Source organism: Panthera leo, chromosome C2 (assembly GCF_018350215.1).
Source record: "Panthera leo isolate Ple1 chromosome C2, P.leo_Ple1_pat1.1, whole genome shotgun sequence".
Classification (NCBI taxonomy): domain Eukaryota; kingdom Metazoa; phylum Chordata; class Mammalia; order Carnivora; family Felidae; genus Panthera; species Panthera leo.
Genome location: NC_056687.1, coordinates 127,462,910 through 127,488,576, shown reverse-complemented (window position 1 = coordinate 127,488,576; position 25,667 = coordinate 127,462,910). Strand labels below are relative to the sequence as shown.

At 47.1% G+C, this 25,667-nt stretch overlaps 1 protein-coding gene across 3 annotated transcripts in view; it reads left to right on the top strand.

Annotated features, from left to right (window-relative positions):
- EPHB1 (EPH receptor B1) overlaps nucleotides 1-25,667 on the top strand; it is a 323,054-nt gene that overhangs the window by 192,867 nt on the left and 104,520 nt on the right. For all 3 annotated transcript variants that reach the window (XM_042955106.1, XM_042955108.1, XM_042955107.1), the window contains exon 5: nucleotides 9,319-9,654. In XM_042955106.1, the coding sequence (XP_042811040.1) occupies nucleotides 9,319-9,654 (336 nt within the window). The remainder of the gene's footprint in view (nucleotides 1-9,318; nucleotides 9,655-25,667) is intronic.

Here is a 25,667-nt window from a genome sequence, read left to right as displayed (position 1 = left end):
AGGCCATGTCTTTAAGATGACATATGCCCTATAGCTCTCCTGGACTTGAAGTATCTCCAAGAAATCTGCAGGAGAGAGTCATGTCAAAGTTTCCCTCTCTCTGGCCTCACCTTGGGCCACAAATAGAAGATTAAGCCTTGTATACCTCCCCACCCAGGCAGTGGTGGGAGACATTCCTACTGAAATACGCTGCCTCTCCAGGTACAGGCATCTCAGACATCCTCCAGGGGTTCTGCAGCCTTGTAGAAATTAGACGCTTGGGCTTCAGCTCAGGCCAGGTAGAGGGGCCATCTTTTTTCCCAGAATGTAATCCACCCCCTCTCTCCCAGACAATTAGCTCCATTGAAGCAGGAGAAACAAGAAGTACTTTCTACAAACATTGCTGTTTGGTGAAATGTGTAACATTAGGTTCTCTGATGCTCCCGAAATCCCTCTCTGCAGGGTCCCTCCTTGTTTTGACTAATCATTTCTTCTTATTACTAACTGTTATGATTAGGAGAATTGCCTGAGTACAGGCCCAGTGTTTCCAAGACCCTAATGAGCAACACGTGCAGACTTGCTCAGCATAGTGCTGGAACCACGGCTGCTCTCTCTAGGGAAGCTACTGAAAAAGCTCAGGAACAAGAGCCTCCTGCCATCCTGAGAGACCCATCCCCCCACCCCCAGCACCCGGATGCATTTGCATTACTCCTGCACCTTACACCCTTAGGTACCTCCACCCTGGGTGGAAGAGTTGCTAAGGATGAGCTTTGAGAGTGGCCAGGCCTGGACTCAAGTCTTGATTTCATCACTCACCAGCCACATGACTTGAGCAAGCTACTTAATGTCTCTGAGCTACAGTTTCCTCATATGTAAAATGGGGACAATAGTTCCTACCTTCTTGAATGTTGGGAGATGGGATTTTATTAAGTAATATACCAAAATACCTAAAGTAGTACTTTGCATATAGGGTTTGTTATTAAAACAAATCTCAGAATTCCATATATAACTCCGCGAAATGGAAACCAAAGCTCTGCTCTTACAAATGATCCTTGTAGGAATCTACTCTAGGAAAACAGCCGATATTAATCACTCAGTTAGTGGCATAAAGCACACAAGTCCCACCAAATCAATGTCTTATCCTTCTGACGACCATGCAGATGGCATAGGTGTCTGTCCACTGGAAGCCTATGTCCCTGGGTTCATTTTAAACTGGTTCCAAAGGTGGCATAAAACTGTCTCTGGGAATATTGGGATCTAGGACTGTTAGGAAAAATAAAGCAACATGATTTCCCCAGGTTTCAACCACTCTCATCCTTGTCCCAGGGGGAGTCTATATTTTGAGGGGAGCAACCAGGGTGCCTCACTTGCAATGGGACAGGCACCACTCAACTTTCTAGCCCTGCTGCCTCAGGCCTCCAGCACAACCGCCTCTTTGGAAGGGACACCTCAGAACTTGACACATTACCATCTTCACATTAAGCAAAACAGTGTTCCAAATGTCTGGTGCTCATCACTCACAAATTGTAGATAGTCCTTGGTCTTTGTTTTTTTTTTTTTGTAAGGATCTCAATAAAGTCCCTCTAAGCTTCTACTATTGAGTGGAGGTTGCCTCACTAGCCCATTTTGATGCCACTACTTTCCACCAGGTCTCTGATAAATTATTTGTGGTTTTCTGATCTGTCTTCAAACAGCCACCCCACATCCCCCAATAAGACTTGAAAACTCTGGCTGCCACTGGCTCCTATTATTGTGGTGTTATTGGTGCCTGACATAGAATCTTAGGAACTGCCCCACTGCTGTCCAAGGCACCTCTGTGAAGGGGGATGGGAGCACACAGGCACATACCCCTCTCCAAAGTTCTGAACCAGCATGTTACAGGACATCACAACCCTTTCCTTTAGGACAGTGGGCATTCCTGTCCAGTCTCTCCCAGAAACTCTACACCTACTGCAGGAATGATGGGAGAGGAATTGGCATCCTCAGGATAGAAAGAGAGAGGGAGAGAGAGAGCTGAACTTAGGCTGGGGAGTGTCATAACTATATATGGCACCTAAAAAAATAAAGAGAAGTTTCTTTGTTTGGTATTGTTTTTAAATAACCAGATACCAAAGAAGGAACTACAACTGAATGTGGGTCCACTTCACGTTTATTTGATAACTCTACTACATTTCTGATAATTGCAAAATTTCCCTCTTTTGGCTTTCCAACCCATCCTGATTTTAGCCCTCTATGCTGTATTGAGGGCAAAGACATAACAACCAGCCTGACCTGGTTTGCTGCATATTTTGCCTCCATAAAAGACCTCGTCATACCTCTACAGCTCTGTTTCCATGTCCACCTCTGTTCCTAGACTTCTATCTGTCTCTCTATAAAATCTCAAAGGACTTTCTCCTTTCTCCAGAAAGCTTCCCAATTATTCAGACATAGTTCCTTAAGTATCTCTTTCATAGTGAGCAATAAGTAAAGAGATGTCCCAATAGTACTGTAATTTTTTATAACCAATTCTCACCACCCCACCCATGTCTTCCTGGGCCCCCATGCCATGCTTTTTGCACCATCCCTACTCCTGGTGTCATTTTCTGATCTCCCTCTCCATCCCCTCTTAACCCTTAGCCCACATTAAAGTATGCAGTCAGTTTTCCAAACTACTGTCTTGACTCTGCTCAGCCACAAGAACATTATCTCTGCATTCTTTTGACTTACAATATTTAAGAATCTTGAGTATCAACTGTCCTTCTTGACCCATTCCCAGACGGTATCTCCATCCTTTCTCCTAAAAGAAGACTGAGTTGAGGATGTAGTTTGCTGTAGGGGTAAAGGATGTATTTCCCTGCCCATAGGGTGAGAGAGAACAAGCAAACCCAGATTCCATGTTAAAGCCAGACCACCTCTTGAGAGGCTAAGGAGCAGATATATAGGAGCACAAGAAGGTTAAAAAGAGCTGGACCCATTCTGGAGACACAGCCCCATGCCCAAGATTAGGGCTCTCCTCCTTCCTGGATGTGTTTTCAGGGATTAGTGCCCTAAGGTGTATAGACTGGAGCACAGCCTCCAAGTCTGTACATGTAGCTCCAACTGGTAGACAAGGCCCCAGACACCATCTCTGAATATTTTGTTCTGCACTGATCTTATCTTTTCCCAGACACCTATAACTCTTTGTGTCTGTATTACTTACTTTGATCCTTAATTGTATGTGTCCACAGATTCTAGGACCCATGGGTGTGGGGTCTTGCCTGACTAGAAAGCGTCTGGGCTCCCCAGCATCATGGGCTGTGGCTTCCATAGCTTCATGGCTTTCACAGTGCCAGCACAGTTCTGGGCATGGGGTCTCTGCTCAATGAATGAGGGACTGCACAAGATCAATCTTAATTGAATGAATGGTTCAGGGCTCCAAATCATCTAATAATGGCAATACTAATTATAATAGCAACTGATATTTATGGAGTTCCTCTTTGTACAGGCCACACAGCTAAACTCCTTAGGTATATTATCTCATTAAATCCTCAAAACTACCTCTTTTCAGTTGAGAGTATTAAGGCTTAGAAGTTCACCATCTCAAGGGTCACCAACAAGAGATTATTTTTGAACTTGGTTGCTGTGAACATCTAGGGTGTTCACTGGTTAGTTTCAAGGAACTATGAACCCCTCAGAGTCTCTGAAAACCCATGTTTGTGTTTAAGCATTTGTCCATTTTTCTGGGTAACATCTTTCTCTTTCGTCAAATCCTTCAAGCAGTTGTGCACACAACGTGGAGGATCCCATCTCTGGCCTGACGCAGAACAGTGCAATCTCAGCCTGCACATAGGGTCTCCCTGGAAAGCTTCACCTCATTGTGGTTGTCACCCTCACCAGCTCCCCATGGGGAGGGATGCAAGTATATAGATCCTGGCTGCAGCAAGGCACAGTTAGCTGGACCCTACCTGGTTGGCACCTTGGACCAGGCTGAAGTTCACATCTAAATTCTGAGACCAGGAAGTTGGCCTTATTAAGATTCCTGATAAAGGAATTGGCTTTCAGGGCTGACCTATCTTCAGCAGATTTTCCCTTTGATTACTCAGGAGTGCTCTTATTTCCAGCTTAATGCCTACAAATAAACTCACTCACCCTGTCTCTCCATTCTTTAAAAAAAAAAAAAAAAATTCATCCTGCCCAAATCACATTAAGAAGCAGGAGATTCTATCTCAGTATGGCAACACTTGGGCTAATCTTGTGTCTCTAGAAGGATCTTTTCTGTTTAACTCTTTGAGGTCCCAGTGCCAACTGTACTCACGCAGGCTGAGCCAACCTCTCAGGCACATTCTGGAAAACACAGAGCCCTATCCTCATGACCCAGGACCTACCATGCCCCTCCCACTTAAGCCAGCTCAGTGGTTTTCCCATATTTTAAAAGGACTGAGTCTCTTTAGCCCTTTTCACAGGAAGCTTTCATCAGTAGTAACCGTGGCAACAGATCAGAGAAGCTTCAAAAAGCCTGTCTGTATATAATTAAGAAAAACGAGGACATGGACGCAAGAGCAGGGAGCTTTAGACAAGGAGACTGTGGCTCTGAGCCCCTACCACTGCACGCACTGAGGCCTTTTGCTGACGGAGATGAAGAATTTTCTTCTCTTTCTGGCCTCCCCCTCTACTCCCCCCGCCTTTTGACATTTTTGTTTGGTTGCCTCAGTTGGCCTCCTTCCTGAGGATGTTGAGTGGAGCTCTGGTTCTGGACAGACACTCCCCACAGGGGTAAGGGCCTCAAGCCCAGGGAGTGCTGCTTGGAGGGGTAGAGGTGGCGTAGCACCTTTGTCTAGGGACATTTATTCTGAGGCCAAACATGCTGTGGTCAGACTCTCCCAAGTACAGGCAAGGCTGAGCAACCTGCTGGCAGGAACGTGCCCTTATCATTAGGCTGATGGAGCACAGACCAGGGACCATTGCCATTTTAGCTACCCAGAGACTGGCCCCTGGCTTGCCCTGCCCAGAGCAGGCCTCCTGGGAAAAGGGGCAGGAGCTAAGCATTGTTGGGAGGCAATCTTTTTTTTTTTTTATTTCTTTAATGTTTATTCATTTATTTTGAGAGAGAGAGAAAGAGCTTGAGCAGGGGAGCGGCAGAGGTGGAGGGAGAGAGAGAATCCCAGGCAGGCTCTGTGCTGTCAGCACAGAGCCTGATGTGGGTCTAGAACTCATGAACCATGAGATCATCACCTGAGCCAAAATCAAGAGTTGGATGCTTAGCCGACTGAGCCACCCAGGTACCCCATTGGGAAGCAGTCTTAACCTGGGGCTATTTTATTTTATAGCACTTATTTTTATCTGAAGTCATGTCATTTATCTCCATGTTTCCTTCTTTCTTTCCTTTCTTTCCTTCTTCCTTCTGTCTGTTTTCTCTCACCAGAATGTAAGTAAGTTCCATGGGAGCAGAAGTTTGTCTATCTGGCCTTTCCCTAACCTCTGAGTGCCTAGAATTACACAGGAGTATTTGTTAAAGAAGTGAGTGAGTGAATGAATGAGTAATGAACAGGATCCCAATCACTGTTTGTGGACCAGACTCGGGCCATCTCCACAGATGTGTACTGTGAGCCCAGGCACTCTGCTGGGCTCTGAAACAAGACACACCCCTACTCTTGAGGACATGGTGGGGAAGGACACACAGCAAGACATATTTGGGTTCTTCTAGCTTTCCTTGAAAGGAAAGGATTCAGATATACGCAGTTCTGGAATCAATAAACATGGGCCCTATAGGTCCCCATAGGTCCCCATTCATGCCCCACGGATGCATTTGCTCTGGAAAGCAGCCATGAAAGAGAATGGTGCAGTAGTTGCTTTATATGAAGGCTGTGTCTAAATAAACATGAAAAAATCTTCTTGGAAACCTGCCACTTTTCTTCCTGAGCAGGGAGCAGGCACGGGGCAGCATCAAATGGGATCATCCCACCTGCCAGGGACACCACTGGATCAAGGGACAGGGAAGTCCTCTCCAAACCAGCTCCTCACTTGCCACCTTTATCTCACTAAAGCCTCTACCACTCAGGGCCACAAGCAGTCTTCCCTGTTACCACAACTGTATCCTCCCTCTGCCCCACAGCAGGGCATCTCATGCTGGGATAGGGTGATCTTAAGTTGTGCACCCTGAGCAGAGGTCAAAACCAAGTGTGAGGAGCCTCCCCTGAGCAAAGAGCTGGGGCATTGGAACCACGGAGATAAGCCAGCCACAAGCTCCCACCCACCAGGAAGCCACAGCGTGGTGAGTTCAACACAGAGGAAGAGATCATCACAGTGCAATAATGGAATCTGTGTTAGCATCTAGAAATAGGCTTATGGAAGCCCAAGGGTGGGGGGTACGTGACTGCAGGCATCAGAGAAGCCTCCTGGTGAAATTGAGTACTAGATCTTGGGTGGTGAGCAGGAGTTCATCAAATGGATAAGGAGGAAAGGAATTGCAGACAGAAGAGAACACTGTGCAGAGGCTCAGGGGCATGAAGGGAGTTTAGTATGCACAGGAAATCACAGGAATCTTCCTACAGGCCACAGTATAAGGCCACTTTGAGGGTCAAGTGACCAGGGATAAGATCATGAGTAAGACGACTACATGGGGACTTGAAGGATGTGGAAAGGAGGTAAACTTTTGGGCAGTTGCAGTTTGAGCAGGGGAACACTATGATCTCATGGGCATTTCAGAACCCACTCTCTGGCAGAATAGAACGGACAGGAGGGGTGCAAAGCAGTGTGGGAGGATTCACAAGAAGGCTGTTGCTCTAGGGCAGGAAAGTCCACAGGGCCTGGAGTTCTAAGGGGGTGAAGATATTGAGGAAGGGAACATTCTGAGGACAAAGAGGTGGGACATCACTGTAGTGACTGAATGTGGGGGACACAGAAGATGTGACTGTCAGGGTCTGGCTACTGATCATGCAGGGTGTCAAGCAAGGGAAGGACTGAATGGCGTTCTCTGCATTTGTCAGGTGGGATGCCAAAAGAAAAGCAGTGACGGAGGGGGGGGTGCGGGGGGGGGGGGGTAGTAACTGGACTGCACTTGCCCAAGCAAGGAGAGAGGAGGCCCTCCACTTTGGAAAACTTGGCTGGAGGGCGAAGAAGAGAGGGCAGTCAACATAGATGCCAGTGGTGCTGCTTTAGCTTTTAAAATAGCAAAAATCTAATGGGAGTTTAAGTGGAGAAGGTGGAGCCAGGGGAGAAGGTGAAGATTAAGGTCATGGGAGAAAGGAGATAATGACATGGGGAGGCCTCCACAGGGTGGGAAGAATGGGTGGTCCCTCTCCTGGGCAGTACCTATCTCTGCTCTACCAACCAAGGCTGCTTTCCAGTGATGGTGTCCCAAAGCTGCAATAAGATAACATTGTTAAAGAATCCTTCCACACCCAGCAGAGAGCAAGTGCTGGATGAATGTATTTATGATGAGTATGAGAGATGGTGGCCTGTGGCAGAGGCTAGGCTGTCTGCTGAGACAGGGAGCAGTGGCACTGACCACTGGGAGCTTGTGGTCCAAATCTCATCAGTCTGAGCAAACAGACGTGTCCAAGACAGGCACTGGCCAATATGCACATTAACGAATAGTGCAGCGCAAGGTGAAGCTGGCCCGGCCGAGTAAGAATCCAGCAACGGCCATGCCAGCTACCCTCTCAGCACTAGCTGTGTGCTGATCCGAGAAGAGACGGATGTTTATCCCTGGGCAGATGGGTTGGGAATTCTTGAACGCTATTTGCAAGACTTCAGTAAAAATGCTTCATGAATCCTGCCCTGTCACAAGCCTGTATGAAAGTTGTGCTTTAGCTCAGGCCTAATGGGCTTTATATAGTACAGTACTGATTTTCTTTCACGTTTTAATAGAATCCGATTTAATATTTGCTTTCTGCTCTAGCTGCTTGCTGTTGACTGATTCAACACAGAATCCTTCCCTGGTGCCCCCCGACCTTGTTGTTATTCCCTCATTTTGTTTGTTGGCATTTGATTCCTGTCTTCAGCATGAACCACTTTACACATGTCTTCGTTCAGCTGGCGACAGTCACGTGTGTGAATTCTGAATGCATTACTATTCAGAGCGGCTGCTCCAGCAGACCCGCCATTCAGAAGGGGGCTTTTGGGTGGGATTCATTTTCATCATTAGACATTGAGGACATGCAGCGCTTAGCTTGGGAACCTGAGGCTGTGATCTGTTCTGTTTCTGGGCAGGAGATTCTCAAAATGCCCAGCACCTTGGCTGTTAATTCAGAGGTATGTTGCCTTCCTACAAAGGACTAGGTTTTCTAGAATTTAGTATTTAGCAAGGCATTTCAACCTTTGCCACAGTGTGAACACCATCTATAGACAGAGCTATCCAGAGGGAAGAGTCTGCCCTCCTTGACTCCCAATGAGTCTGGCTGGTTTGTAGGAGAGAGAGTCTGGTCAAATCTCCTGTTATCCATGAACAGATCTGATCATCAACCTTTGGAGTACCATACCAGTGTAAGGCCAGATTGGGAAATGGCTTTTCCCTTAGTAGGGAAGGATAGCCGGTTTCACTAGCAGGCAGCATAAGGCTGTTGTTAAAGTGCATGAGCTTTGGAATCAGGCAGACAGGGGTCTCCACACTGGCTGCAGTTCTTACATACCACATGATCCACAGCCAGTCTCCATTCTCAGTTTTAGTTTCCCTTTCTATAAAATCAAATTAATTACTGTCTCTTCTCAGGTAATAGGTGTAAAGCAGCTAGCAGAATGTCTAGAACAAATCTCTATGTTCTTCTCATGTCATGGGGTAAAAAATGGTGGCTATACAAACCTCCCAGCCAACTTGGCTTCTTGTCTTCACCAAAGCTTGGGCACTGTGAATATTCATGTATCCAGGTGATCTGGCAGCCTGCCCGACAGAGAAATAGCCCCAGCATGTACACATCACGCAGACTCCAAATTGCATGTGGTTTTGTGCAAAATGCCAGGATATGTCAGAGCTTTTGATGGGTCACTCATGTCCCTCAACCCTTGAATTCTACACAAAGAAAATACAGGAATCCAGTAAGTGTCTACTACATATGTGTAGCATACCCTAAAGCTGGCTAGAGGAAGTGGCTTGGTCCTGAAAACCAAAGAGCTTGAACCCAGATCCCTGCACCCTCCTCTCCTTTGGCACACACGATTGCCACTGTCCCCACTGGGATGACTGAGAGGGAAGTTTAGGCCAGGTTGTCATTTCTGTCCACCATATATTCTCAGAATGGATTGGAGCATGGAGATTTGGCCTTGACGGCCTGAAGGTGATACATGTGTGTGACAGGGGAGAAGATACACCAAAGGCAGATGGAGAGAGGCAGGAGGAGGAAGCTTCTGCCTAGCCTCACTGGGCCCTTCTTTGTCTCCCTACAGGTGTCCCGTCAGGTCCCCGCAATGTCATCTCCATTGTCAATGAGACATCTATCATTCTGGAGTGGCATCCGCCAAGGGAGACAGGCGGGCGGGATGATGTGACCTACAACATCATCTGTAGAAAGTGCCGGGCAGACCGTCGGAGCTGCTCCCGCTGTGACGACAACGTGGAGTTTGTACCCAGGCAGCTGGGCCTGACCGAGTGCCGTGTCTCCATCAGCAGCCTGTGGGCCCACACCCCCTATACCTTCGACATCCAGGCCGTCAATGGAGTCTCCAGCAAGAGCCCCTTCCCCCCACAGCATGTCTCTGTCAACATCACCACGAACCAAGCCGGTGAGTCTGGAGGCATCTGTGCTCCTTCTGTCTGTCTGTGTGGCTGGCTCCCTATCCATCCCCGTGAAGGAACAAAGCTTCAGTCACACCCATTCTGCTTCTGGGCCTCCTCCCAGGGGTGAAGGTGTCAGGCGATGGGCATTTGTGGCCATGGAGGAAACATGGCAGAAAAGAGTGTTTCACCTCTGAGAGTGAGTTGGATTCTGAGGGATATTTTCGTGCTCAGCACAAAAGCAAAGAGGGATATCCAGGCCAGCGTAGAACCCCCAGCTCTGCATCCAGCTGGGATTCAACAAATGCCTTTGGAAAGATAGATGGACGGACAGACGGATGGGTGGTAGATGGACAGACAGATGGATGGGTCTGCACGATCTTGAGAACCCTGGTGCCGCTTTATCAGAAAACCCAATGAAGGAAGCTTCCCAGAAATCATGTGATAAAGTGAGGATTGCCTTCATAGATTATTTTTCAATTAAACTGTGTAATTCAAGAGTGCATTCTCCTGTATAGCTTGCCTAAATGAATGCTCCACTGTTAGAGAGACTTCAGGTAGTTGGCAGTAGATCACTCCTGACGGCCTGTACGTCCCTGAGGCGTGCACAGCTCACCAGACATTTCCTTCTCTTCTCTTTATTTCTGTATCTCTCACTCTTCTGACCTTTTCTCTGTTTTGCTTTTTACACCTCTTGCAACAACCCATTCCTTTGTATGTCCGTTTAGCCAGTCCATTCAGGCACTCACTCACTCATTTATTTATTTACTCACTCATTATTAAGAGACGGTTAGTTAGCATCTGACGTGGGCCCAGCTGCGGATTAGACACTGTGAGGAGTACAGGAACGGACAACACCGTTCCTCCCACAAAACTAATTCACTGAAGAATTTGCAGGACGTAGACACAAAATACAAACCTGCGGCATGGTGTATTCTAAGCGTGTGTACCATACACATGCAGTAAATACCGAGGGAGTTAGAAATGAGCAATCTCTCCCCTGGGGTGATGGTGCAAGACTGCAGAGGGAAAGTCTATAGGCAATAGGGGTCGTGGGCAATGGACTGTGATCTTATTTGGAATTATGGATTTTTTTCAATCAACAAATTCTAGAAGGACAGCTTGTTAGTGGAATAGCTGGAGCCAGGCACGTCTCTTTTCTCTCTCTCCCTGTGTGCAGCTCCCCTTTCTTAACCTCCTCTTCCCTATTCCGTCCTTGTCTGCTCCTCACCTCCCCATCCTCAGGCTCCTTCTGCCTCTTTCAATCCCAGGCGTCTTTGATGGCAGATGATTCTTGGGTTTAAGCTGTCAGAACTCAGGAGAAAAAAAGGTGTTGTAGGAGAGCATGGCTGTCCAGATGGCTGCGTTGTTGCTGTGAACACGTGTGTGTTCGTGTGTGCATGTTTGTATGTATGTGTATGGTCACGTGTTTGCATGCATGTGTGTGCCGTGAGAAAATAGGCGTGGAAGTGTGGAAGCCTCCAGCTGGTGACCACAGCCCCAGTGCCGTGGAGACAAAGGTTGTGACAGTCTGTCTTACCCAAAGAAAAGGGAATGGTAATTTCTATATCACGTTGAACACGGAACATGGGCAGCCTTTGTTAGCAGTGTTTCCCTTGGAGAGTTTAAGGCAGAAAACTGGCTGAAATATTTTAGTGTCCCAGCTTCGGGGACTAATAATCCTGCCAGGCTGTCATGTCATGCTGGGCTTGGCTGTCTGCTCTCTCTCTCTAAGAATGTGCGAACAAACCTGCCACTTATGGCGGTTTACTTTGATTCCTGCCCCTCCCTTTCCTTACCCTGCTATTCCCGAACCTGCCCATCTGCTTGTCTTGCCATCTGCACCTTCCCAGGCTGCAGAGGCGCTGAGCGACCAGGGCTCCTGCAAGGGGCCTGGCATTGCCGGCATTCAAAGTATTTGTTTTGATCCTCACTCATTTTCTCCTCCACAAGCACATTTCTCATGGCCTTTGTTCCCCCTTTGGTGGGCCCTCTATTCCTAACCTTCCCTGATTTGGGGGTCCCAGCCCCATCCACATGTTCCAGTCTATGATTTCTTTCTGGGAATTCTGGAATTTGGGTGTCAGAAAGCTTATAATCAATAAGAGAAGGGTGCTTCTCAGTGGCATATGGTTGTTACAAAACAAATGACAAGGGGGCCCATGGGTCCTAATCTGTGGACTGTGGGGCCCTGAGGAACATGGTGCTTTCACACTGCTTTGACAGATCCACATGTGAATGCAAATTATTTTCAACCAACAGATAACTCTTTTAAAAGATGAGATTTTTCAAAATAAACACTTGGGCCTGTTCCTCTGTGAGAGGCCTTTTATGGCATCATAAAAGCCGTATCACTCAGATCCAGTAAGGAACAGGGTAGATGGACCCATGCAAGTCCACAAATTATGACATGTCTAACGTCTTTCCAGGGACCCCTGAACTCTTCCGTTCTGGGTGAAGTCCAGGTCAGCCTCCCCACCCTGACCTCGTGATATGGCACGGCCCCTGCCACCCCTCTCCTACTGTCTGGGTCATGAGTAGGTAGATAGAAGGTAAAGAATTTGACCCAGAGCTATCCTGGAATCAGTTATTAAATCAAATGATAAGTGCTATCGAGGACCTATTCTGGGTCTAGAACTGCCCAAACTGAAATAGCTGGGGACCGTTGAATGGATCCTGATTGAGGAGTAGGTGAATAATTATTATCATAGCTTAACACCTCATGTTTGTTGGTTCATTTTGTTTTGTTTTTGAGTTGACAAAGAATTTTGTCATACATGGACTCATTTGATCCTCATAATTACCCGTGACTTAGGCGTTGTTCATATGTTTCTGATAAGGAAGAAGAAGCTTAAAGGGATTTGAGAATCTAGGATTAGAAGAGGGTTGGCAGGAAATCACCTCTGATTCTGCCTTCCTGTTTCCTTCCCTAAACAGTGGGCAGTCCCTCTGCGCATGGAGAAAGTTTTCAGAGCCAGCCAGTGCCCTCTGGCTCAAAAGAGCACCTCACTGTGCACCCTCTGTTACTCTTCCACAATTTTCTCTGTGACACAGAACCACAAAAGACTTTTCCCTGCCTCTGGATCAAGATGGAGATGAGTGTGTGTTCGTTGAGGGATCCAAGGTGTCCCCCACGGTGAATTGGATCTTGACAGTGGGTGTCAGTAAGGGTCACACAAGAGAAGGGTTTGGATAAGTTGGCTGCTCAGTGGTCTTGGACTTGATCTGAAGCCCGATGCTCATGATTATCAGACTCTATCCTGGGAGGCTGGTTGCTGCTTTGGGCTGGTGCTTTCTTTTGTTGGGAGCTACAGACCACATCCATGGCTGGGCATGTAACTCTTACTATTCATCAGACACAGAATTTCCATGTCCCCCTTTCTCAGGGCTGCCCAGGCACGCCACGCTGATGCTGCATCTGCTGCTATCATGAGCCCTGCCCAGTGGAAGCAGGCAGCTCATCCTAGCTGATTGAGGTATCTAATAAAAAGAACTGGTTGGCATCAGTCCATCAGAGGGAGTCACCATGAGGCTTTCCTTGACCCTCAGGGCTGTGATCTAAGACCATAGGAGGTTTTATAATCATCTTTTGGTCCATAGCATACACAGAGACAAGCATCACTGAGGGAACACTGAAGGATCTCTTGGGTCCTGAGATGCAGAGGGCTTCCGTATCCTTCCATAACAACCCCAGTCATGTCTATAGTCATGACTTCTCAAGGATCTCATATCACTTGGAAAGTATCAGGATCAGATCCTCACCCAGCCCATAGGCAGTGGCCGAGAACTACTATTTTGAGCACCTCCAGTGTGCCAAGCACCTACCAAGTTCTTTATAAAGTTGAGGTGGATCAGATGAAGAAACTGGGGTCAGAGTGCTTTCAGAATTTTCTCAGCACCTTATAGGCAGCAGTGATGTTTCTAGGTTTCAAACTCAGGTTTGTGGCCATTTTATCCTCTGACTGATCAAAAATCGCATTATGGTGAGCCGGGTAAGTTGTAAGCTCCCTCTAAGCCATTGCCACATAGCTAGGCCACTTCAGCTGTCAAAAAAAATGTCCATCATCTTTGGTCAGGGTTGGTCATGAATTATGCAAGCTCAGATTTACGTGAGGTCTTCAGGGATGCAGCCTCGCACTGAATACAGCTGCCTTGAGTTTAAAATAGACCAGCTCATGTGGAACTCTCTCTGTTCCAGTGGCCAAGCGATCTGCAGAGAGGTTGTTATCACCACTAACTCCTGCAGTCACTCTCTGGCACCTGGCCCCAGATTCAGACTGATGGCCGGATCATCTGCTGTCAGAGAGAATTAAAGTGAATGACAAACTTTACTTCTCTTTTCTGCCAACTAGATTCAGAGTGTCAGAGTTGGGGAAGGGGACCTCAGAGGAAATCCTGGAAAAAGTAAATAAGACAAATCAGACTGGCACATCTTAAAAATCAACTTGCTGCAAAATAGAGTCCGTGAATTTAGGACCAACTAACCCAGAGAGAACAAACCCAAAGGCCCACGAGGCCTGTCTAGCAGTGGAGAGGAGCAAAACATGGCCAAGTGTCAGGCAGTAGGGAGTGGTGAGGACCACAGAGGACTGTAGAGGACAGGGCGAGCCTCTGCCCAGCTCCAGTAAGTGATGCCACACCCAGCAGTGCCAGAACTTATAAGCTGATAACCTAGATTTAAAATGCTGACAACTAATTAGAAAATTTTAAAGCACTTGAGAGCCAAACGTGTTGGCTGTGGTTTCTCACCTCCACCTCAGAGGGCTAATCTGACTTAGCCAAGCCTGGATGGCAAGGGTGCTGTGTTGGTCTAGCCCTTTTCCACCATGGGGCAGTCACCTGTCTCAGCTCCTGCACTCAGTGTGGCAGAGGTGCAGCAGGGGACCCTGCAGTTGGACCCTCTCTCTGCTTTTCACACGACTCAGGCAAGTTCACATCACTCGTATGAGTGATGACCCCTCCTTCCTCAACTGTAAAATGTAAATAATGACACCTGCTTCCGAGTGCTGTTGCGACAAGCAAATGAGACGGGACAGAAAGTGACTTTGTGACCAATGCTATGATGGGGAGATGAGCATCGTTTCTGGGCCAGACAGAAATTTGCTGGACTCTCTTCCTAGGCTTTCCTTCCAAGGCCCCTCCATCCCTTTGTTTGGAACTGATGTCATCCCCATCAGATAAATGGCATGTATGGGTTTGTCCATTCTTTGAGGGAGGAGTAGGCACTAGAAAGGCGAGTAGCGAAGTCCCAGTAAGTTGACAAGGACAGCGGAGCTAGAACCTGTATGTATACCTGGCACAGGCTGATCTTGCCACTCTGAGGAGCCTGTCTATCCTTCCTTCTCATGTATTTGGAGAAGCAGCCCTTGGCCTCTTACTTTCATGATGGCATCAACAGTGTCTATATCTGACATTATATTACGCTTGGTCGGTGGATGGCCCACTATGCCTATTGCATATGGAATATTAACATATTCACTGTGCCCACAGACACAACCCATTGCTTAATTTTGTTTAAAAGCTACTGCATTACTTCTATTAATGGTCATAAGCCCCAATAGTTTGTCCATTTTTAAGGCATTTTTGAAGCTCCTAGACAATTAAAGTCACTCAGAAATGCTACTTTTTCTACAAAAGAATTACCTAGCCCACCCATTCCTCTGAACACATCACCTAATTTGCATTATTCCTTGGTTAAATATAGTATTTGCATGCATAAAGAATAATCTTTGAATATGAAAAGGAATTTTATGATATTGCAATATATCGAGCTCTTTGGAGGAAAGATATTATGTAAATCTCAAAATTAAATATTAAAACAATATTACAGTGCTGCCTGTAAAAATTTAGAGTGTTAAGATCCATATGCTGAAACCAGTTCATTTTTAGGGGCTGGTCTCATTGGAAATTAGTAGGTGAAATTTGCTCCAAAGCAGAGAAAAGATTGAGTCAGAACTTTAAAAAGACTGGAATGACTTTAAAGAAAACTTTCATTGAAATTAATAAAGAAAGTTTAAAACCCTTAAGTAAATGAAATTTTCACTGTTCTTCATTCAATTTCATAGCTCATTTCATTGGTTTCTTCTTGTTGTTAATTCTAAAAAGATTGTTTTTATTGTTTCTTAAGCCTTGACATTGAGAAGGAAATTTTTTTTATATGAAATTTATTGTCAAATTGGTTTCCATACAACACCCAGTGCTCCTCCCGACAGGTGCCCTCTTCAATGCCCATTACCCACCCACCCCTCCCTCCCATCCCCCATCAACCATCAAGTTTATTCTCTGTTTTTAAGAGTCTCTTATGGCTTGGCTCTCTCCCTAATTTTTTTTTCCTTCCCCTCCCCCATGGTCTTCTGTTAAGTTTCTCAGGATCCACATAAGAGTAAAAACATATGGTATCTGGAAAAGGAAATTTTAAGTGGCCTCAGAAAGGTCTGGGCCATTTGCAAACAGTTTTGTGTTGTCTGTGGAGCAGAGTAGGTCAGCAGGAGTACTGCTCACGATAAAAGTCATGGCTTCCACCCCTGCAGCCTTGGGGCTCTCCACTAGATGATGAACTCTGTGGAAAATCAGATTTTCTCACCTACCCCAGCTCCTTGAGGGAGGGACCACACAGTGCTAGGCACAGGGAAACTTGATAAGTAATTGCCAGGATCCTTTAGTCCCTACATATGAATTAGTCCATAAATGTTTGCCTTGGTGGTGGTGACAGCCAGCCAGCTGGCTAGGTATCTTCCTCCTCAGTGGCTCCTAGAAGGAAAACTGAAGGGAATGATGTTCGGATGATGCCAGCAGCCCTGATCCACTTAGAGGAGCACAGTGAGATTCACCCATACTCAAAGGAGTTTGCTTTATTTATTTGTTTAAGCATTTCAACTTTGGAAGTGTATTCATTCATTCAACACAGCCTTGTGACTGCTTTCTACAGGCTGATTCATTGGTTCCGGCTTCTAGGGGCTCCCATTCATTCAGTTTCTCAACAAAAATTATTGAGGCTTTCTGTGGGTCATACACCACTTTAAGCACCAGGAACACAGGAGCAAACAACACAGCAAAAATCTGTGCCTTGTGGAGCTCACGTTCTAGTCCACAGCACTCACTGAGACTGAGGTCAGAGGCCCAGAAAAGTCACAGGGGAGCAGATGACTAGCTGGGAAACAGCAACACAAGGGGTCCTTCCATTGGGTTCTTGGTACTATAACCTGCTGTGATGCCAACTCTCACTTTACCAAAGTTAGGGTGCAGCCACATGCCATCGATAGAGAGTATCTCAGTCCATAGCAGCTACTGCTAAAGAGTGACAGTGTTGGATGGGCTATTGTATTGCTCACTAACTCACCAATTTGGACTTCTCATGGACAGATATCGCTTGCTGGGCCGTGCAGTGGTTGCGCGTGGGTATTCTCCCTGTTCTGGTTTGTGAGCGGTGCCTGGTGATGCTACTAACAGCTGAGAATGCCCCACCTTGCATCCCTGCTGGGATGACCAGAGCACTTATGGGGCTTGGGGCGCCAGTGCTCATTTCACTCCACCTTGGGCCAGGCACTCCCAACTATGTGGCTTGTTGAATGAAGATGGGACACACTGCTGGCAGTTAAGATTGTAGTAATTCCTTACCCTGCTCAAAGTCCAAATGAGATTGCAATAATTCTCCTCATGGAGGGAATCTCACAGAGGGAACTTCTGATTGGATTATGAGATAGCTGCTGTTCACCCTGTGGCCTTGGCAAAGGAGGTGGCCGGGAGGAGGCATCCTCGTGATGTGTCTGCCCTGCACTTCTCTGGCACATGTTGACTCTGTGAGCCACAACTATAATCTTTGGTACAGCATGCCTGTATCCATCTTATTGGTTATTGTTCCCCAGTGTCTAGCTAGGTGCCTGAAATAATAGAAGTCAATAAATGTTTATTGAATGGATTAATGAAGTATCAAGCAAATGTATGAATGGATGCCTCATTCTTTCTTAGACTCATCTCAGACATTAGCAAATGGTGCAGCTTGAACTCTGTCTGTGGTCTTTCCTTCCTCAAACATCTTTGGGCAGGTGCTGTGATGGGAGTTATGCCTCTGCATTCTTCCAGATGTTGGCGAGACCTGGAACTTCCTGGGGGCACTGTCCTCCCAAAACAAGGCTCTGTGGGAGACCCTCTTCTGTGACCTGGGCTTGCCCCTCTCTCACGGGCAAGGACCCAGCTGCCGGAGCAGGCAAAGCTGGGGGTAGTTGGGATAGCATTCCACTGCTACTGTCTGTCCACCGGCATGCCAACTCCGTGCCTATCATTTTCACAGCACCAGCCGTGTTAAACAGGCAGGAGCACCAGGGGTTTTTGAATGCCGCAATTAACAAAACAGTAATCAAGCTAAGTGTTTAATTTCAGAAAATTAACATCTTCTCGGAGCGGATGTGAAAGATGGAGAAAAAAGGCACATTAAATGTTCTGGGTAAATAAAGGCAACACCAGACCACAAATATTTTCCAGTGCAAGAGAGACTCTCTGCCAACCCTCAGGCCTTGGGATCAGTTTCCTTCTGCGATCTGAGCTGCAGGACATCAGCTATAGAATTGAGCCCTATGATTTTAAAATTTCTTTTTTTCTTCCTCCCTCCCTCCCTTCCTGCGTGCCTTCCTTCACTCCTTCCCTCCCTCGCTCTCTTTCTTTCTGAACATAGCAAATACTTTGTCCAGAGCAGCTCAAGGGAACAAGGGCCCCTGTGAGCATATCTGCCCCATAGAAAATCTTTATGTGTGTTTGCCCTTCTCTGAACTGCACTAGTTATAAGGATGACACAGTGAGTTCTTAAATGCACATAAGTTTTTCATGTGCTTAGGCTGTATTTTTCCTGATAGGCTGTATGGCTCCCGAGGGAAATGACCAGATCTCACTCCTCCAGTAACCCCTGTACGTCAGCATGGTGTCCTCTGTTCTGGAATGTCCTGACTGGCTTTATATAATGTTCATGGTCTTTGGTGCTTCATCAACCAGCGGGCTGGCATTTGTTTGCAGGAACAGGTCTGCATGTGGGGAGGGAAGCTTGTGAGATGCTGGGTGTGCAAGGGCTGGGTGGAGACAGGACATCGTGGTGTCTGTTGGTTTGTCTGATGTCCTGGAAGAGAGTGAGGGCCCAGGACAAGGAGTGGAAGGAAGGCAGCTTTGCAGGAGGAACAGGGTGAAGTTTGAGCACAATAGGCAGCCTTGAGGCTACGTGATGAGGTGTCATAGTGCAGCAGGGAGGTCGGGCTCTCAGAGGTTGTAAGGCTTGTGCTGAACATGGCCACAGGTCCTCAGGGAGGGGACTGGAAATGTGGCTTAGTGAACAGCTTTCCTAGGGGGCATATCGCAGGCAGGTAACATGGAGAGCAGAGAAGCAGGAGATTGAGTGGATGGTTTGCAAATACATAGGAGACTTGTCAGGGCCTCCCAGAAGTGTTCAGGGATGGTGGCAAGGGGAGGTGGGGTCAGTTCTGCACATGAGTGATTTGTGGAGCTTGAGTTCCCAAGTCGAGGTATTAGTTATGCAGTTGGATATTTTCTCCACAATGTAGGAGATAAGCTTGGTTGCTGAGGGTGAATGGAGAAGTATTGGGGTCAAAGGTTTGAGAATGGCAAGTTTGGTAGTGCCATTGCAGAGATGGGGAAATGGGATTGAGCAGAGAAATTCTGCATTTCTAGAAAACATGAGGGCTCCTTGGAAGCTAGTGATCATGTGTTTACAAAGCTGCCTATCTGCCCTGTTATGTGACTTTCTCAGCAGTGCGTGGCTGACCCTACAGGAAGTTAATTGTGGATCTCTCTAGGGTTGGGTTTTGCTGGTTGTGTTCTCAGAAAAGCTAAAGGCAACTCCCACCTGAGGGTTGAGGGAGTATTGTCAATTTTGTTTTTGCAAAGATGGAACTGGGCTGGATAATGAGGGACACAAGTAAGGGAAAGGGCTGATGCATGGGGTGGAAGTCAAGGCTGAGGGGGCTGGAGGAGCCAACAAAAGTTGCAGTGGACTCATCAGAGATTGCAGAGGAAGAAGAAAACTTGAATTTGTGGCTTTGAATATGGATGTCAGGTGAGGCCGAATCCAAGTGTCAGATGTGGAAGAGTTGTGGGGGTCAGGGAACAGAAAGTACATTATTCTGGTGGATATGCAAGTTATCCACTGAAGACAGGATGGAGAAGACAGGAGCCCAAGTCTTCAGTGAGTTGGGACTGGTGGTGGGAGGGAGTACACAGTGGTCCCAAGCTTGGAGCGCTGTGGCCCAGCTGAGTGACATTTTAACAGAGGGTGTGGAGGATGGTGAGCCATGGTGTGGAAGTAGTGACTAGAAACAAGGAGGACACAGTCCACTTCCCAACCCAGAGGTGTGCCAGACACGAAACTGTAAACCACCACCCTTCAGAGGTCTGCAGGCAGAGGTGTCCCCAGGAGTCAGAGTCCAGGGGAGGGAGACCTGTACCATTGTGGGGATGGTGACATGCAGAGAGGGGCTCACAGCTGGGCATTGCAGGAAGGAAACTTGCCCGCAGGATGAGGGGTCTGGGCCCCACGGCCAGGAGACTTCCATCTCCAGGCTCGGGGAGGACAGTCACAGAGACTGTAGGCACAGTTCACAGCCCAGTGTCAGTAGTGGCAATGTCAGTCTTAGGGTGATGGCGGTGGGTTTCCCAGCTGTGGGGGGCACCCTGCTGAAGATGTGCGGGTGACAGCCAGGGAGCAGGCACACAACCTGCTGTAGTGTATCCTTTGCTCTCTCCAGTGCCGGGGATTCTGTGAACTGCCTTCTGTGATCAAACATTCAACAAACAGGATCTGCCACAGTGCTTGCCCCACACCCGGAAAGGATGACAGACCTGCAGGAGGCAGAGCTGATGGATCCGTCCTCAGCCTCGCTGTCCTGGGACAGGCACCGCCTGACAAGTGCCCCTCATACACTCACATATCCTTCCAGAGCCTCCCACTGCCACAGGGCCAAAGCACTCAGGTTTGCATCCTTAGGGCCATTTCCTGGTATGCTTTCTGGTTACCCCAGCAGGGAGAAGGAGCCAGGTGGGGTGACCTAGGAGGGTCTCAGGACCCCACTAGCTGTGATGCTTTCTTCCTGTGGCACAGGGCTCCACACAATTCCACCTCCCTGCTGGGGACCCCTGATATCCCTGAGGAACTGTACCCCCCCAACCCCGTACTGGGCACCCTCAGTGCCTGGTGCCTGAGTGCAGGGGGAGGGGAGCGATGGCTGGAACCATCATTCCTACTCTGCTCTCGCCTGCTGAGGACTTAGGGAAGTCACTTTCCCTTCAGCCTTCAGTGCTCAAATCCATAAATTGTAAGAATTGGCAGAAAACTGAGTGACCTCAGATGTCCTTTCAAAGTTTTACATTCTGATTTTTAGATTTCTAGACAAATAGTTTTCAAATTTGAGTGTGCCTCAGAATCCCCTGGAGGACTTGTTAAAACACAGATTGTTGAGCCCTACCCCCAGCATTTCTGATCCAGTAAGTCTGGAGTGGGGCTCAAGATTCTACATTTCATGTCAGCTCCCATGTGAACTGGGATCACAGTTTGAGAACTAGCAGGGTCAGTTGGATGATCCCAACAAAGAACCCTCCCTTCATCAGCACTAATATCACAAATGAGAGCCTCTTCTATAAACCTGCATCCCCAGAACGGCCCCCAGCCTCCAACCCCCAGTTGTCACACCCCCTCCCTTGTCTTGGAACCAAGCCCTTCATGGATGGACCCAAGATGGAAGCACCTATATGATATAGGACTGACTCAGCCACCCAGGCCTGAAGCCCTCACTTTCTCTCCCACTCCTGCTTCGCTGAGCCCACAGAGAGACTCAGCCAATATTCTACAACAGAATCAAAATGATGCCACCCCCACAAAGCAGTCCTCTGTCCTTAGTTGACCCCAAGGTAAAGAGGGAGATTGGAACAGGGCGTCAGGGTCAGCTCAAGGCAAGCCCAGAGCAAAAGCCAAGAAGCCAATGTGCACAATAGGAGAAAACAATTAGAAATATAATTAATTCTGCTTTTGTATTCATATCCAGTCTCCAAACTAATTGCTTATTTGTTTAATCTACTTTGGCCAGAAGTGTTACTGCACCAAAAATATTTAATGAGTCAGGCTTCCTAATGTAAAATTCAAGCATATTTGTGCAATGAAATGAGTTTTCATCATCAGAGGGAGAACCTGTTATCTGAGCAATACCTTCTCAACAAAGTTATCTCCTAGAATAGAAATGTCAGAGGAAACACAATTCCTCATTTGCACAGTTCGTCTGTGTGCAAACTGTTCCTCTTTGTCTTCAGTAACTGGTGGACCTGAAGTCCTTAGCTGACATTTAAATCTAGATTTTAGTTTTTTCCTAAGAATGTGTTTCATATAAGGAACAAGATAACCTACCATACCAGCCCCTCAGTCCCAATCTCATCACCCACGCCGTTTATGAGCACCCATAATTTAGTCTGAGGCCTCAAAGGGACTTGTGGAGGCTGCCCAGCGCTTTTGGATCTCTTTGTGACCCCTTCAGAGTCTGGGCTGGGGAGATAGGAAATGGACTGGCTTCTGGGCTCTGGGACTCCTGCTTCTGATTCACCCAGAGCAGCTGAATTGTTCTGCTTCTCCTTTAATGCTTCAGGGAAAATTTTGTTAGGAGAAAGGATTCCACAGCTCTTAATAAAAGAAGGAAAATTAGAAAACTGCTAATGCTAGGGTAGCATTTCATCTGAAACCTCCCAGTGAGGTGGGGATGGCCCCAGCCTCCCAGCCTCTGCCTCTGTGCTATGTAAAGCACTCCTGCCCCTGAGCTCCCAGGATGGCTCTATTCAGACCCACTCCGTATTCCTCCCCAGGGGCGCTGCACCTGCTCCACAGAAGGCACTTCACAACCTTGCCTGCCCTCCCCGCTGAGCCTTTATCCCTGGAGGGCCGCTGTCTATGTTAGGTATAGGTACATGATTTTCTGACCCTTTAACTTCCAGTGTCTTTAGAGAAGAGACTGAAATCACTCCAGTAAAAGCAAACCCTTATGGGACATCTATTATGTGCTAACACAGTAGGAAGAGGCTAAAAACATGACTTCTACTCTAAAGAGTTTATTCCAGTGATGGAGAGCAGAGATGAGCACTTGGAAAGTTAGATCTGTCCCAAGGTAGCGATTACAGCCCAATGAGTGTTACTAAAATAAGGTCTTTGAGTTGGGGGGAGGGGGAGATGGGGTGCTCTGGTAGGCATGGTCAGGTGGGGCTTAAGGCAGGGGAGTGTGTTGTGTGATCTGTGCTTCTGAAGTCTACTGGATTACAAAAAGACATGTCAGAGATCCCCAAAGCTGGGTTCTACTGGGACATGGTGTGTGGAGTAGTTAGAGGAAATCAGTGGGGTCCTCTGTGGACCAGTTGGGAGGCAACCTGGACCGGCCATTGGCTGCCATGTTGTTTACTGTTAAGAGGGGGCACTGGGACCTTTTCCAATGGGGAACCATTGACGGTTTTTGAGCATCAGAGGAACCTGGGTGAATCAAGCTTTGGAAAGATTAATCTGGCTGCAGTGTAGTTTGAAGTGAAGAGGCCCAAAAGTGTACAAGAGAGGTGGGTCTGGATATCAGGTGTAAGGAGATACAGGTGACAAAACCAGGAGGAAGACAAGGACAGAGCCAAGGAAGTATCTGTGACCCCTGGACCTGAGTCATACTATAAGATGAGTGGGCCTTGGCTCATCCTCTCCTCTGAGCCAAAGGTCTATTTGTCCTCAAGGACAAGGCACCTTATTGTTTACATCCTAGATTACTTACAAGAAAAACTTTTGGTCATCTTGAGATGTCACAGGAAACCATCTGTCTTCTGGGATGCTTATCATACCAACCTCTGGGGATCCCTGCCATTAACCTTCCCCTTATCCAAGCTATTCTTCTCCATCATTTCTATCCTGACTGGGTAGACATGTTTATGTATCCCCTCAAAGATATTTATCAAATAAATACCCACACTGTCACTGGATTGTGCTTTTCACATTTACTTCCAGGACTATGCCCAGGCATTGATCTGCATATGTCAAGAGTAGTGGACCCAGAAGGAGACTATGAGGTGGTTGCTAAGACCCCTGGCCTGGCAGAATAGTTCTAAGTGGAGGGAGATATGGTCCGTACAGGGTATATCCTCAGGACATTTGAAAGATCCATAACATAAGAATTAATACTTCTGTTTTACAGTTGATGAATTTCAGGCCCCGAGAAGTTAAGTAACCTTAGTCCAAGATTGCACTGTAAGCAGATGGCAGAATGGGAACCCACATGTCTCTACAGCGCCTCCAGGCCCTATAGTTCTTCTCTATGTTTGCCAATTCCTACTGCCCTAGGCTGGGGCCCAGGATCCTGAGTATTCCTTACCCTGCCTTGTCTTCCTCATAGCCGGGGTCTGTGGTCTACAGATTGCAGGTGGTTAGTCCAAGGATGATTTGGCTGAGAAATGCTCTTGCAGGAAGAATAGAAGAAGTTAACATTACCATGTTATCCAGGTTACCATATATATCCAGGATATATCCAATATATCAATTAGATATATACCCAAGAAAAATGCAAACGTAGGTCCACACAGAAACTTGTATGTGAATGTTCTTAGCAGCATTATTTGCAACAGCCAAAATGTGTAAACAACCCAAATGTCCATCAGCTAAGGACATCTGTCCTAGAAAAAACAATGCCTGGGAAGGTAGAAGAGGTTACTAAGCTCAGAGGTGCGCCGTTCGGGCTGGGGCAGCTGCATCTCTCTGAGGGGTCACTGGAAGGACCTTCCCTCTGTTGCAAACCACATGACAGGGCCAGGGAGTGTTCCCCCAACCTCCCCAGCATGAGTTATCATGAGGAAGGCAGATGGGCTCCTCTTTCTATGGACCTCCTTGGCAAGTTCAGATATGAAAATCCTCCCTAAGTGGAGAGGTCATTTATCTTCCAGGAGATTTATGAGGGCTGTCACCTGAGCCAAGGCAAAGGGGACTCAGCTGTGACCTGCACCCCAGCTCCTAAGGCGGGTCAGAGGTGGCCTCAGAACAAGACTGTCCCTGGCACAATTTCTACCTGCAGAAGCAACACTGCTTTATATGAAATCTGCCAAACTTTGAAATCCAAGTTCCATATTTTTATAAACTCTTCAGGCATTTTACTACAATAGATCAACTTAATTGTTAACAGTATGTGTGTGTTACTATTGTTTTTATTTAAAACCACTTTAAGTACTTTTGGTGTCTTAAAATATTTTAACACAGTAAACTGTTATATCATTTATTATTTCCCCAAATGGATTAGGGTTAAAACTGTTGAAAAAGGGGCTCCTGGGTGGCTCAGTTGGTTGGGCATCCAGCTTCAGCTCAAGTCATGATCTCACAGTTGGTGGGTTCAAGCCCTGCGTCAGGCTCTGTTGCTGACAGCTCAGAGTCTGGAGCCTGCTTCAAATTCTGTGTATCCCTCTCTCTCTGCCCCTCCCCCACTCACACTCTGTCTTCCTCTCTCTCTCTCTCAAAAATAAAATGTTAAAAAAAATTTAAAAACCATTGAAAGAATTATTTTGACACAAAAATCAATTAAGACATTAGGAGGCAATTTTTAATAAACAAAGATAATGCATTAGAACTTAGTTATTGTCCTAGGAAAAAAAAGCATCAACTCATTCTCACATCTTGGGGTTTGAGATGCTTAATTGTTGGAGGGGGTGGGGATGCCCTTATCAAATAAGGATAACAAAGAATAAGGGGAAAACTTGGAATATGACTGAGTCCATAACTACATTAAACGGTCAAAGAATGTTGTAAACATAAAAGGTATGATCCAGGTGAACCTGAGATATGACAGCAAAGCTTCCATACATCAAGACTCAAGGTCCCGGATTTGGGGTTAACTCCTGGCATAGATTCATGCCACCCTCCCAGACCACAAGCTCTGTGATCTCCTTTGGAGTCTTTCTTACAAATGGAGGGCTGGGTGATAGCTGGCCAGGCCCAGCCGTGAGGCCATAGGTGGTGACCTGTGACCAGTTTGGG